A 13,229-nucleotide genomic window follows, 5' to 3' on the forward strand; every position below is an offset into this window, starting at 1 on the left:
TCCCAGCCGCTCAGATAAAGAACTTGATGAGCCAACTAGGAACTAAGCAGGATTCAAGCAAGCTACAGGAAAATCTGTGAGTAGCTTCCTAACAAGGTTGGGATTTGTGAGGGCCTTTTGGGGACACACTTAATGCTTTTGCTGCTTGGTGGCTTAGGTTGCAGGCCTGTGAAGTCAGCACAAGAGGCAGTGGGGACATGAGGTCATAGCTGGATCTAGAAGAGGAGCAACAGAGTACATTAATGGGTTGTGATCTCCCTTGCCTCTCAGAGTCCTTAGACTCTGCTTTTCTTCCTCCCTTGGACTGCTTAGCAGAACAATTTAGGGAAGTAGAGAGGGAATCCCTACCACTCTTAAACTGCATTCTCCCTACATGAGCTTCCTTGTTGGCACAGGCCTCCTGATGATCTACAGTGCTTGTCTAATCTGTTGGATTTCCAGCTGTATATAATATTAAAGAAGTGTATTTGGAATGACCCGAGGAGAGAATAGTGGAATAGATTCTTTTTATTATGTCCTCCTTGACTCTATCTCTGCTTTTAGAAGTTCTAGTTTTCATCGTTAACACTATTTTTGTTTCCTGTCCTAGACATTGGGAAGTGAGAGAATCACTTACTGTTAGTACTTTGAGCTTTTTTGAGGGAGACGTGAGGTAGCTGTGGGTATGTTAGTACTGTCCATGATGCTCAAGCTTCGGATTGACTCTTTTTGGGAGCTTTTGTTTTTTATTTTATTATTGTTATTTTTTTTTGCTATACCATATGGCTGGTTGGATCTTAGTTCACCAAGCAGGGATTGAACCCGTGCCCTCTTCGGTGGAAGAGGGGACCACTGAACCACCAGGAAATTCCCATTTTTGTTTTTTGGTTTTTTGACTCCCTGTTGGTTTTGACTCTCATGGTTTTTAAAATTTTTTTGGTTTTGCTTTTTTTTTTTCCTTCTATCTTGGAGACCCCTTTGCAGTGAAAAAATATTAGTAATTAGTAGTGTGGTTTCTCTGTCCTCCCTTAAAACCTTTGCAGAAATGGCCAGATAGTAGGAGAAACCATGACTGAAAGGAATCTTTTTTGTATTTCCAGTACCTTTCAATCCCACACATTTTTCCCTCTTTAATTTCCTTTCCCCTCTGCTCCTTACTTTTTTTTTTAACACAGTATAGGGCTTCTTTGTTTTGGAGGAAAGAGCCAGAAAGTCAAGCATAAAGCATAGGTAGGGAGCCAAGGATAAAGCTGAAAAAGCACCAGCTTTAAGCACAAACGTGGGAGTTGATCTTCGGAGGTTGTTCCCTAGGGTAGAAGCTATGCTTCTAATGCACATTTCATCCAACCCCCAGTGCGTGGATTCTGTCACTAGTCAGTGGACTGTGACAGACAGTAACCATGCAGAACTTGGGCAAATCAGCGTGAGAATTTTCGGAGAGAGTTCAGCATGTTAAAACTATTAGATTGAGGTGTGGGGGCAGCTGCTTTTGTATTTCTATCAGAACTGCTGAGAATGCTTTTCTTTTCTCCCCAAAGAATTAAAATACCTAATCAGCAGTTTTCATTGAGGTAGGTTCTTTCTACTCGGTAATGTGAAGACAACTTGAAGTGAGTTTAACTAGGTGGTACTTTTGGAATTTTGTTGTGAACCTGAGCATCTGGGAACCCATTCCTTCAGGTGCCTTTTCATTCCCTGCATCTTGAGATGCTCTGAGACCAGGGTGATCCTAACAGCTCTCAAGAAGTGAGAATATCCTAAAGCACATCTTTTCTCTCTTAGGCAACAGTTACAACACTCTACAAATCAGCTTGCCAAGGAAACAAATGAATTACTGAAGGAACTGGGGTCCTTGCCCCTTCCTTTATCTACTTCAGAACAGGTTGGTATTTTCTGGGGTTTTGATTTATTTATTTTGAATAAGAAAAATATTGGGTTTTTTGGAGAGGTGGTATGTGAAACAAACTTGGCCTTCAAACTGAACCTCAATTTCCTTATCCATAAAATGGATACGTATCTACTGTGACAACAGAAAGAATGCATGTACCAGATCTTGCAGGGTATTAGTAGGTACTCAATATGGGTAGCTGCTGTGATAATTAGCAATAATATATTAATATATTAGTAAAATGGGCTTAACTGAAGAAGAATCTCAGTGTTTACATCTTGTTGGGATTTGATTAGCAGCTTTATGCTTTCTGGCTTGATTCTAGTTTGCTTGTATCCAGTATCTATAAATTTCAAGCAAACGTCTTTTTTTACTTTGCAGTCACTTTCATGTCACGTTTTTGTAGGTTTCCAGTTAAGGAAATGCTCTGAGAAAGATTTCTCTACTCAAGTCGTTTTCTTCGGTGACCATTTATATCCTCTAAAGACACAGTTTCTATTGGAATTCAATGTTCCCTTGATATGCCATGCCTTTCCTTCACTTGTTCTTGAAGTCAAATGTGTCCCCTCCATTGTAGCTTGACTCTTTAACCTACTGTTCATGGTCTGCCTCACATCCTGTCTCTTCCAGGACAAAAATCTTCTCTATCTTAGACTATTGTGATTTTATCTTGCTTTAGTTTCTATACCATTCATGGGAGCACTTAACTTACATTGTTTTTTATTAGTGAATTTTTAAAAATAATATTTCGTCTCTGATGGCTATAAAGGTGAAGCCTACCATTTCCCCTTCCTGGGTTGTCTGTGAATTGTAACTGTTGGAACATAATATAATTTTAGTGTATTATGATCACCATTTAAAAGAAATGAAACAGAATAGAAACATCAGAGTGTGTAACCATGTAATTAAGGGAAATACTGTTACATGAAACTTTTGTTTCACACATATGTGTATATATGATGCTAGGTCAAGATGTCACATTTTTATTCTGGATCTCCATTTAAAAAGTTAGAAAATTGTCAGTTTAACTCATTCCTGGCAAGGCGTTTAATGAAGTATGTGTTCAGTCTTTGGATTTTTGGCATCCCCTTGCACAAAAGAAAAGAACCAAAACCAGGTGCTTTGTCATCCTGCTACAAAGTAGTCACCTTAACATAATCAGCCTTCGACTGCCTGTGTGCTGTTTGTGTGGGTTGTTTCTCATACTGGACCAGTTCCCCTTGCCATTCATTCTTTCAAATTGTTCCCAAATCACCCCTTTCCTCTCCCAGCTGTCCACATAGGGAATACACACTTGTAGATAGTTTTAGCAGTGAAAAAAAAAAAAAGGGAATCTAAGAGTCTGATGTCAACAGAATGTGCTGCAGTCCACGGGGGTCTCAGAGTCGGACATGACTGAGCAACTGAACAGTAGCAAAGTGTTAAATAGAAGCATAAGCAAAATAGAAAGTTCAATCTGCTTAAAAAAAAATCTAATGTATTCCAAAATCAAATAGAAATTATTTTTGGATTATGCATCTTGTTTCCTTCCGTTATCTTGGATCATTCAGTTCAGTTCAGTCGCTCAGTCATGTCCGGCTCTTTGTGACCCCATGGACTACAGCTTGCCAGGCTTCCTTGTCCATCATCAACTCCTGGAGTTTACTCAAACTCATGTCCATTGAGTCAGTGATGCCATCCAACCATCTTATCCTCTGTGGTCCCCTTCTCCTGCCCTCAGTCTTCCCCAGCCTCAGGGTCTTTTCCAATGAGTCAGTTCTTCACATCAGGTGGCCAAAGTATTGGAGTTGCAGCTTCAGCATCAGTTCTTCCAATGAATATTCAGGACTGATTTCCTTTAGGATTGACTGGTTGGATCTCCTTGCAGTCCAGGGGACTCTCAAGAGTCTTCTCCAACACCATAGTTCAAAAGAATCAATTTTTCGGTGCTCAGCTTTCTTTATAGTCCAACTCTCACATCCATACATGACTACTGGAAAAACCATAGCCTTGACTAGATGGACCTTTGTTGGCAAAGTTTGAACCATTAAGAACATAAAACAAATCCACAGAGGTATTATCTCTGGTGAAATATAAATCCTGGATTCCCTTCTTCCTATTGTGCTGAATATTCTTTTCCTTTTCAACTGTTTCTTTATCTAATTAACCTTAGCCCTGTCACTCATCTTTTTGCTACTGGACTATCAAACCATACATCGTACTTTCACATTTCTTTCATACTTATGCACTATTATCAGTGATCTTCTAATTGCCAAATCCAGTGGAGGTTTTTTGCATTTTTATTCATTTCTCTTTGTTTTATTTGATCCTCCTGTTCATCCTGTCTTTACTGAAATTTCCTTTTTCTTCCCATGATTTCCATAGTAAAGACAACAAAGTAGATTTCGTGTCCCCTGACTCTGATGACCCCTTTCTGGCCTTTTGTCTCTCTTACCCCAGGTTGAGTCTCAGCGTCTTTCTCTGACTCTGTGTCTTTTTAGAAGTGGGTGTGCCCCGAGGTGCTACCAGTGATCCTCTAATTTTGTTATTTTATGCTTTCTCCCCCAGGAGTCTTTTCTACTTTTATGAATTTCCTGTGACTTTTATGACATGGTCCCCAAATCTTTTTCAATCCCTTGCCCCTGCACCTCTAAGTACTTGGCCCATATTGCTGATTCCTGCTCTGACGTCACCTCTTTGATATGCTAATGAATCCCTTCTGTTTCACCCAAACCCCTCACTAAGCTGACTGACAGTACTTATTGTCATAAAAAAAAGTTTGTGCCTTTTGACCTAATATTTCCACTCATGCAAATGTTTCTAAGTTCTAAGGGAAAAAAACCCAGCTATGCACTCTGGAGCCAGGTTTCCTGGATTTAAATTCTGCCCTTGCCATTTACTATATGATCCCAGGCAAATTGCTTAACCTCTCTGTGCCTCATTTTCCAGATCTGTCAAATAGGTACTTTAATAGTATTGGTTGATATATGGATTAAATGAGTTATTATATAAAGTGGTTATAACAATATGATATGTGATAAGCATTGTATAAATATTAGCTGTTACAATAGGGCTTACTTTAGCTTTATTTATTTGTAATAGTTAAAAATAGAACAATCTAGAAGGAATGCTTACATAAAATTTACTAGATCAACTTAGTGGAGTATTATATAGCAAATACTGAATTGTGAAGAGTATGTTAACATGGAAAATGTTTATGATATACTTAAAAGATAATATTTTTGGATAGTGAGATTGAGGAATGATGTTTTTTCCCCTCTATTATTTAATGTTTATGTAAAAATTAAAATCTCAGGAATGGGATAAAAAGTCCCTCATCTAAATTTGCTTTCAGTGTTACCATCTCTCTCCCAGGTGTGAAATGTGAGTCATCCTTTGACTTTATCCTCCTTTCCCCACAGCCAGTCGCATAATGTTTTTTAGACTCATTTCTTTGTGTTCTCATTACTGATACCATGTCTTCCTAACCTTAAACCTTGATTATTGTGGTCATCTTTTTGACTTATTTCATTTTCGCATTCCATTGTGTTCACCATCGTGGACTCATCTTTCTAAGTTATCATTTTGTATACATCATGGTCCCCTCATAGAAATCCTCATTGCTCTTTGTTCTTTAGAGGTTGAATCCCAAACTCATTAGCTTGGCATTTAAAACCTGCAGCGGGTGGGCTTCCTTGGGGGTCCGGTGTTTAAGAGTCCGCCTGCCAATGCAGAGGACGCGGGTTCAGTCCCTCATCTGGGAAGATCCTGCATGCCACAGAGCAACTAAGTCTGTGAGCCACAAATACTGAGCCTGAGCTCTAAAGCCTGTGTTCCGCAATGAGAGATGTCACTGCATTGAGAAGCCTTCGCACTGCAACAAAGAGTAACCCCCACTCTAGAGGAGGCCTGTGTGAAGCAACAAAGACTTGGACAGCCAAAAATAAATTTAAAGAATAAAATAAAACCTGCTGTGGGGACTTCCCTGGTGGTCCAGTGGCCAAGACTCCGCCCTCCCAATGCAGGGGGTCCAAGTTCAATCCTTAGGAAACTAGATCCTACATGCCACAACTATTAGTTCACATTCCACAACTAAAAACTCCACAGGCCACAGCTAAAGAACCTGCATGCCTGAGTGCATGGGTGGTAAGTTGCTCCCATCATATCTAACTCTTTGTGACCCTATGGACTGTAGACTGCCAGGCTTCTCTGTTCATGGGATTCTCCAGGCAAGAATACTGGAGTGGATTGCCCTGCCCTACTCCAGGGGATCTTCCAGACTAGGAGTGGAACCCTGTCTCTTAGTCTCCTGCGTTGGCATGCGAGTTCTTTATCACTAGCGCCACCTGGGAAGCCCTGCATGCCACAACGAAGATCAAAAATCCTGCGTGTGCCACTAAGACCCAGTATGGCCAAGTAAGCAAATCTTTAAAGAATAAATATAAAATCTGCAGTGGCCAGCCCCTTCCCTATGTTTTCAGTTTTATCTTTTAGCTATTCTCATGAAAAAAACCTTTGGTTTCAGTCAAACTATCTTTTTATAAATCCTCTGCAAATTTCTGCCACCATGCCTTTGCTCACACAGTTACCTTGCATGGCTTTGCCTTTCCCCTTCTCTCTACTATTCATGCCTTACTCTTCCCTTAGTGTCCACCACCTCTTGAGGCCTTGACGCCTTGGATTCTTACTGATTATACTTGCCTCTGTATAACCTTAGTACCAATTGACTATAGCAAGTGCTCTCAGTATGTGCTTTTTGAGACGTAGTATCAGTAAGCTAAATAAACATAGCCTGTAACTCTGTAGAATAAGCTTTTAGGTTCTCAAAGATTTTGAACCTCACTACAGTGTAGAGGCAAATGATTCTATGGTGTTCAGGTAAGCGGTGAACTAACTATAGATGAATACAGTTTAACATGTTAGCAAGGAAACAGTCTCTGTTTGAGTCCAGTCTAAATCCATAGGTGTTTATTCTGCTTTTAGATTCTCCTGGGAACTAAAATTCTGAACTGTGGTTCCCTCTGAGATTCCCTTACATGGTAAAAGACACCTAGTTCACAGGTTTGTAAGAATGAAAGAAGGAAAACTCTGACTTGGCCTATAGTATTAACCAGAGATTTGAGTTAGAAAAGAGCAAGTTCATTCATTTAAGGAAGAGCCTATTTCATAGTTCTTTTCCTAGTTGGGAATTTTTAGGGGGTGTACTTTTGCTTTTAAAGGGAATTAAAACCAAATGATTCTGGGTTAATATGAAATTTTAAGTTCTTGTTTAATTTCCCAGCGCCAGCAGAAACTTCAGAAGGAACGTCTCATGAATGACTTCTCTGCAGCCTTAAACAGTTTCCAGGCTGTGCAGAGAAGGGTGTCTGAAAAGGAGAAGGAGAGCATTGCCCGAGCAAGAGCTGGATCTCGTCTTTCTGTGAGTTTATTTCCAAAAGAAGGCCTCTGCAAATTTCAGGATGTTCTTTCCTAAGTTTAAAAATTTTTTTTTACCATTTGTCTTTGCTTACTATCCCTGCGAATAATAAACATGGACATTAGCTGCTATGAAAATGTCAGATTGGTATAACCTTTGTTAAAAAAGTGTACATACGGTCAAAGACTGGAAAGGAATATGCACAAAGATTTACAAAAATGACAGGTAGAATCATGTGTAATTTTCTTTTTTCTCTCTCATTGTCATATTGATTTTATGTTAAAAGCTTTTTAAAAAGAAAGGTTAAATCCGTTTCCTAGAATGTAGAAGGCCAGGTTATTTGGACTAGCCTTCCCTTTGAAAAGAATTAACAGATACTAGATTTTAACAACTCAGTGTCTCAAAAATATCGAAGAGCCATGAAAATATTAAGATCAAAGCCTAAGAGAAGGTGTGAACCCATAGAGATAAGCAGAGCACCGGAAAAACTACTTTTCCACTGATTACATTTACTGGGGGCAAACGTGAATTCAGTTTTGATGTCCTTATGGCATGAAGTCAAAGTAATGGGTCCATGCAAGATGGATATTGTAAGAGAAGGTGCTTGCAAATTAAACTGGGCCCTAAAAAAATGAAAAGTAAGCCCTCCTGTTCCTTAGCAGACTGCTAAAAAGATTGCATTAACACTGAGAACGGCAGGAGGGAGGGGAAATCTGTGGTAAATTATACCACAGAGTAACCTTCAGGCAGATTTGCTGTCCAAATTCATACTACTTGAATGGTCCAAAAGCCTGAAGCTTTTAGAAGTCCTGGTCTGGTTGAGTACCTTCACGCAAACAAAAGCAAATACAAATCGTCTTTGTTCACACATCTTTTATCCTAGCCCCCAAAGAATACTGGCAAATAATTTTTGCAGTGTAATAAACAGCCCAGGGTACACAAAGGATGTAATGCAACAGGAACTTTCCTACCTGACCAGTGGTAGTATGAGTTGGAAAAACCACTGGAAAACATTTGGCTGTAACTTCAAAACACCTTATGACCCAGCCATTCTACCCCAGAGAACTTTGTATGTTTGTACAAAGATATAAGTACAGGAGTGTTCATAGCAACATTCAATCAGAAACATTCCAATGTCAATTAACAATAGAAGAGATAAATACATGGTGGTACTATAATATATTATAACAGAGAAAATGAACCATAGTTATATTTAGCATCAGGGATGGATCTGGCGTATCTAATCTGATCCAATCAAAGCATGGAAGAATACAAACATTATAATTCCATTCATGTAAAATTCAAAATCAGATAAAATATTAAATATTGATATGTATCAATATTTAAAAAATACAAGAAAATGGTGGCCAAAAAGTCAGGATAATGGTTACTGTGGAGGAGAGGGAGGTGGTGGTTATTGGAGAAAAGCACAGAGGTAGGCTTTAGGACACAAGCAGTGTTTCATTTCTTGATCTGGGGAGAGAGTGAAAACTAATAATAATTTTAAAAACCCCACTGTATTCCTCTGGGTGGGTAGAATTTTGAAATTTTCATTGTGTTGCTTAACTTTTTGATTACTGTTATTAAAAAAGGGAATTTTTAAAAATATAGATTGCTCTTTTAACTTTTTTTCTTAGTTGTTAAATTACAAAAGTAATGTATCATTAGACTGATTTTTGAAGTCAGTTTGTCACTTTAGAACCCGATATGCTTTAAAGGTCTATTTTTAAAAGAAATCTTTACAAGTTCTGAAAATGTGTTTGCTTGCATGTTTTCCATTCTTTCCCTTAACCCACCTCTCTCCAAATTTAAGAATGTTATCACTGTTATTAGTGTTTATTCCTTTCTCCTACCATGTTCTTTCCATCCTACTTAGTATAGTTTTGACTCTGAACCCAAAGTGGAGTGCAGATTGGCTTTTGACTACTTCACACCCATTCCCAGTCAAGACGGATTGCCAGAGCCCTGTGTCATCTTACAGATCCTATCAGAGCCAAAGGATGTTGCTTCTTTATACTGTAGCTAAAGGAGGTCATTGTGTGTATGTGAATATGTGTGTGTGTATGTGTGTGTCTGTGTCTGTGACATGTTTGTGAATAACAGCAGCAATAATGCCATCTACTTTCTAGGCGGAGGAGAGGCAGAGAGAGGAACAGCTCGTCTCCTTTGACAGGTAAAGGAATTGTTCTAAGGTAGATAGTTGAGATGGGATTTTATACTTTATACTTCCTTTTAATTTTAAAAATCAGTGAGAAAAAAGGAGGAAAAATAAAGGGACCCCTGGGGTCAGTTCAGTTCAGTCGCTCAGTTGTGTCTGACTCTGTGACCTGATGGACTGCAGCACGCCTGGCTTCCCTGTCCATCACCAACTCCCAGAGCTTGCTCAGACTCATGTCCATCGAGTTGATGATGCCATCCAACCATCTCATCCTCTGTCGTCCCCTTCTCCTGCCTTCAATCTTTCCCAGCATCAGGGTCTTTTCCAGTGAGTCAGTTCTTCACATCAGGTGGCCAAAGTATTGGAGCTTCAGCTTCAGCATCAGTCCTTCCAGTGAATATTCAGGACTGATTTCCTTTAAGATTGACTGGTTTGATCTCCTTGCAGTCCAAGGGACTCTCAAGAGCCCTGGGGTAGGTAATCTATAATCCATCAGATTAAAAAAAATCAAAACAGTGGGCTTTTCCATGATCTTTGAATTATGAAAGGGATAATTTCAAAGTGAATAAAAAACTTTCAAGAAATCTCTGATATCTGTGTGTTGAGGAGAGGGTTTGGCTCAAGAGGAATAAATAGAAACCCCCAAAACCTACAATTTAGGAGGGCTGAGATTTTACCTATAATTCGGATATTAGTTCTTCAAAGTTCCTGGGTTTCTGTTTACTCATCCCTAAAATGGAGGCAACCCTAGAAAAAGCAAATGATTTGTATCTACAAGACATCCCCTTCCTCCTCCAAACTGAATTAACTAATTCCATAGAGATGTATTGATGGTACTAGTTCAGAACATAAAGTGTTTTGTCACAGGTGTGCATCTATCTTGCCACCCCTATACTCTGAGTGCCTCAGAGGCCTGGAGTGCCCTCTCACTCAGTTTTATATCTCCAGCACGTGGAGAAGGTTCTCTAAGTATTGTGGAGATGACATGTGATTTATGCGTACTACTGGAAAGGTACATTTAATGCTGAATTTTCAAAGTGCCATGTCTTATAAGTCATATGCCTTTCTTCTAAATATGGTACCAGAAAAGAAGAGTTGTAACATTTCATTAGCTTTTTCACTTTGCTTTTCTGTTAAGAGACATTTAATAGCCTCAAAGAAATCTTTGAAAACCAGGAGATATGATTCTGTCAGACTAATTGGTGAGGCACTGACAGGTCACTTAACCTGCTCTTCTCTACCCATTTAGTACCTGAGATGCCAACACAGCTTGCACTTTGAGAGTGTCCTGGGAGAGAATGGGCCAGAGATTTCAAATCTCTGCCCGCTTCTTGTCTAGCAACTTTATAGAGTGTATCCCTCGATGGAAACAGCAAGGAGTCCCATCCCTTGTAATTCTGCCTCCTCTTAGTTTTGCCCATGAAAGCTGAGACTTGGTTTTCTTGGTGTTACCAGTTCTTTGCCTCTGGATGTGAAGAATGTAACCCCCAGGGACTTGTATTGTTACCAGAGGAGTTGGAGGCCTGGTACCGTCTTTGGACAGGCTCTGCTGACAGCAGAGATGATATGTCTTAGGTACACCTTTGCGGGGAGGAATCAGCCCATGTGCTTGTCTCCCTGCAGCCATGAGGAGTGGAACCAGATGCAGAGACAGGAGGATGAGGTGGCCATCACCGAACAGGACCTGGAGCTTATTAAAGAGAGGGAGACAGCAATTCGGCAGCTGGAGGTGAGGGCCAGGTCATGTTTTTTGTTTGACTCAGTGTATCTGCAATCTGGTTTTTCTCTCAGTGATTATGAAAAAGGATGAAATGAGTTGTACAGTTTGCATATTATGTGTCAGTGTAATCATGGTGAATTTGACCTACTCTTATGACCATATCAGGATTCCGTGGTACCTCAGCTGGTAAAGAATCCACTTGCAATGTAGGAGACCCTGGTTTGATTCCTGGGTTGGGAAGATCCACTGGAGAAGGGATAGGCTACCCATTGCAGTACACTTGCGCTTCACTGATGGCTCAGCTGGTAAAGAATCCATCTGCAATACGGGAGACCTAGGTTCAATCCCTGGGTTGGGAAGATCCCCTGGAGAAGGGAACGGCTACCCATTCTAGTATTCTGGCCTGGAGAATCAGGCTACAAAGAGGATTCAGGGTCACAAAGAGTTGGACATGACTGAGCAACTTTCATGCTTCACTAGGATGGTACTGGTCATGGTGCCTGAGGATACCTGGACCCCCTCTTCAGTCACCATATTTTATAGGGTCTCCATGAGAATACCCATGGAGAACAGAACAAGGCCAACAAATATTTTATTAAGACCTTGTCCCCAAACCTCAATGCCAGTCTCTAGGTTCGCTGGGGCTCTACGGAGAGCCCTTTGCTTAGTCTGAATAACCCAGAGTAAAGACAGGCCAAAAAGTTTGCTCCATTTTTGTGCATCTGAAAGTCCAATCACAAATTGTGGGTATCCCATCTGTGAGTCAGAGAAACAGGAACAATTTTTGAGGTGAGGGTTGAGAGAGAAGTCTCAAGGCCTTTCTTACCTGAGTTTCCACTTTAATTTTTTGCATGATGACCTTAAGTAAAATATCCTTAAACCTGAGTACTTTTCTCCATGGAGATGGAAGACTGCCATCTTGGGGGCAGTGGGGGGAGGAGGGTTGTAGAAAGGAGAAACTTTGATCTCCTCCTTGACCTTCATCTATGGCAGTCGTTCTGAACCCTGACTGTACTTTTAGAATCACTTGGAGAGGTTTTTTTTTTTTAATGCCCCACCTCTTCTTATCCACCCACCAATTACTAGTTTGAACTGCATGTGATTTTCTTATTTTTTTGTAGGTTAAAAATGGACGAACATCCACAGGAAGCCCTGGGTGAGGGCATTTTTTATCTTACAAACTTCCCAGGTGATTACAAAGTGCAGTCAAGGTTGAGACACACTGCTCTAGAGCCCTCTGTTTTTTTTTTCTTGATACTTTTTTTTAATTTATTTTTTTTATTGAAGGATAATTGCTTTACAGAATTTTGTTGTTGCCCTCTGTTTTTTTGATGAAACAGTTCATCCTTGTGCTCGTACTTAGTCATGTCTGACTCTTTGTGACCCCATGGACAGTAGCCTGCCAGACTCCTCTGTCCAAGGGAATCTCCAAGCAAGAATACTGGAGTGGGCTGCCATTTCCTACTCTGTGGGATCTTCCCAACCCAGGGATTGAACACATACCTCCTGTGTCTCCTGGATTACAGATGGATTCTTTACTGGCTGAGCCATCAGGGAAAGCCCGAAGTTTGACTTCAAAGATGTCATGTGTTTTCTTTTTCATCTATTGCTACTAATCATCTAATTGATTCTCTAACATGAGAAATCCCATCCAGCCAAGAGTAGAATGAGATGTGTGGAGCTGAGGAGAGGAGTGTCATGGGCACTTCACGTTCAACAGAATCAAGGTCTAATTCCTTAGCTGTTGCACTTTCGTGTCCAGTCATTTCCTGCATCTAACATGCAAACCCTGCTCTAACAGTGCAGCAACACACTCCGGTGTGCTTCTCTTCTACTCCCACTCTATCCTTCCCACACTCTGGTCACCAAATATGTGTTTTTTCCCCCCACATCAAGCAATTCTGCCACATCATCAAGATACGCTACAGTGCAACTTAGTTCTAATACTGTCTTCCTGGAGTTAGCCTCAGATCCCACAGGTTGAAGGTTCAGTCCCACAAGACTGACCCCCGTTTCTGCGACTTCAGGTGCCAGTCGCAAATCCAGGTTGTCACCTGTGCTTCTGACCAACAGGTTGGAAATTGGAAGT

At 40.4% G+C, this 13,229-nt stretch overlaps 1 protein-coding gene across 1 annotated transcript in view; it reads left to right on the top strand.

The window, feature by feature from the left end:
• STX12 (syntaxin 12) overlaps nt 1-13,229 on the top strand; it is a 37,795-nt gene that overhangs the window by 16,622 nt on the left and 7,944 nt on the right. Inside the window, exons 2-6 of the mRNA XM_005676789.3 lie at nt 7-76; nt 1,762-1,861; nt 7,128-7,265; nt 9,392-9,435; nt 11,044-11,149. Coding sequence (XP_005676846.2) covers nt 7-76; nt 1,762-1,861; nt 7,128-7,265; nt 9,392-9,435; nt 11,044-11,149 — 458 coding nt within the window. The remainder of the gene's footprint in view (nt 1-6; nt 77-1,761; nt 1,862-7,127; nt 7,266-9,391; nt 9,436-11,043; nt 11,150-13,229) is intronic.

The sequence above is a fragment of the Capra hircus genome, chromosome 2 (genome assembly GCF_001704415.2).
Source record: "Capra hircus breed San Clemente chromosome 2, ASM170441v1, whole genome shotgun sequence".
NCBI lineage: Eukaryota > Metazoa > Chordata > Mammalia > Artiodactyla > Bovidae > Capra > Capra hircus.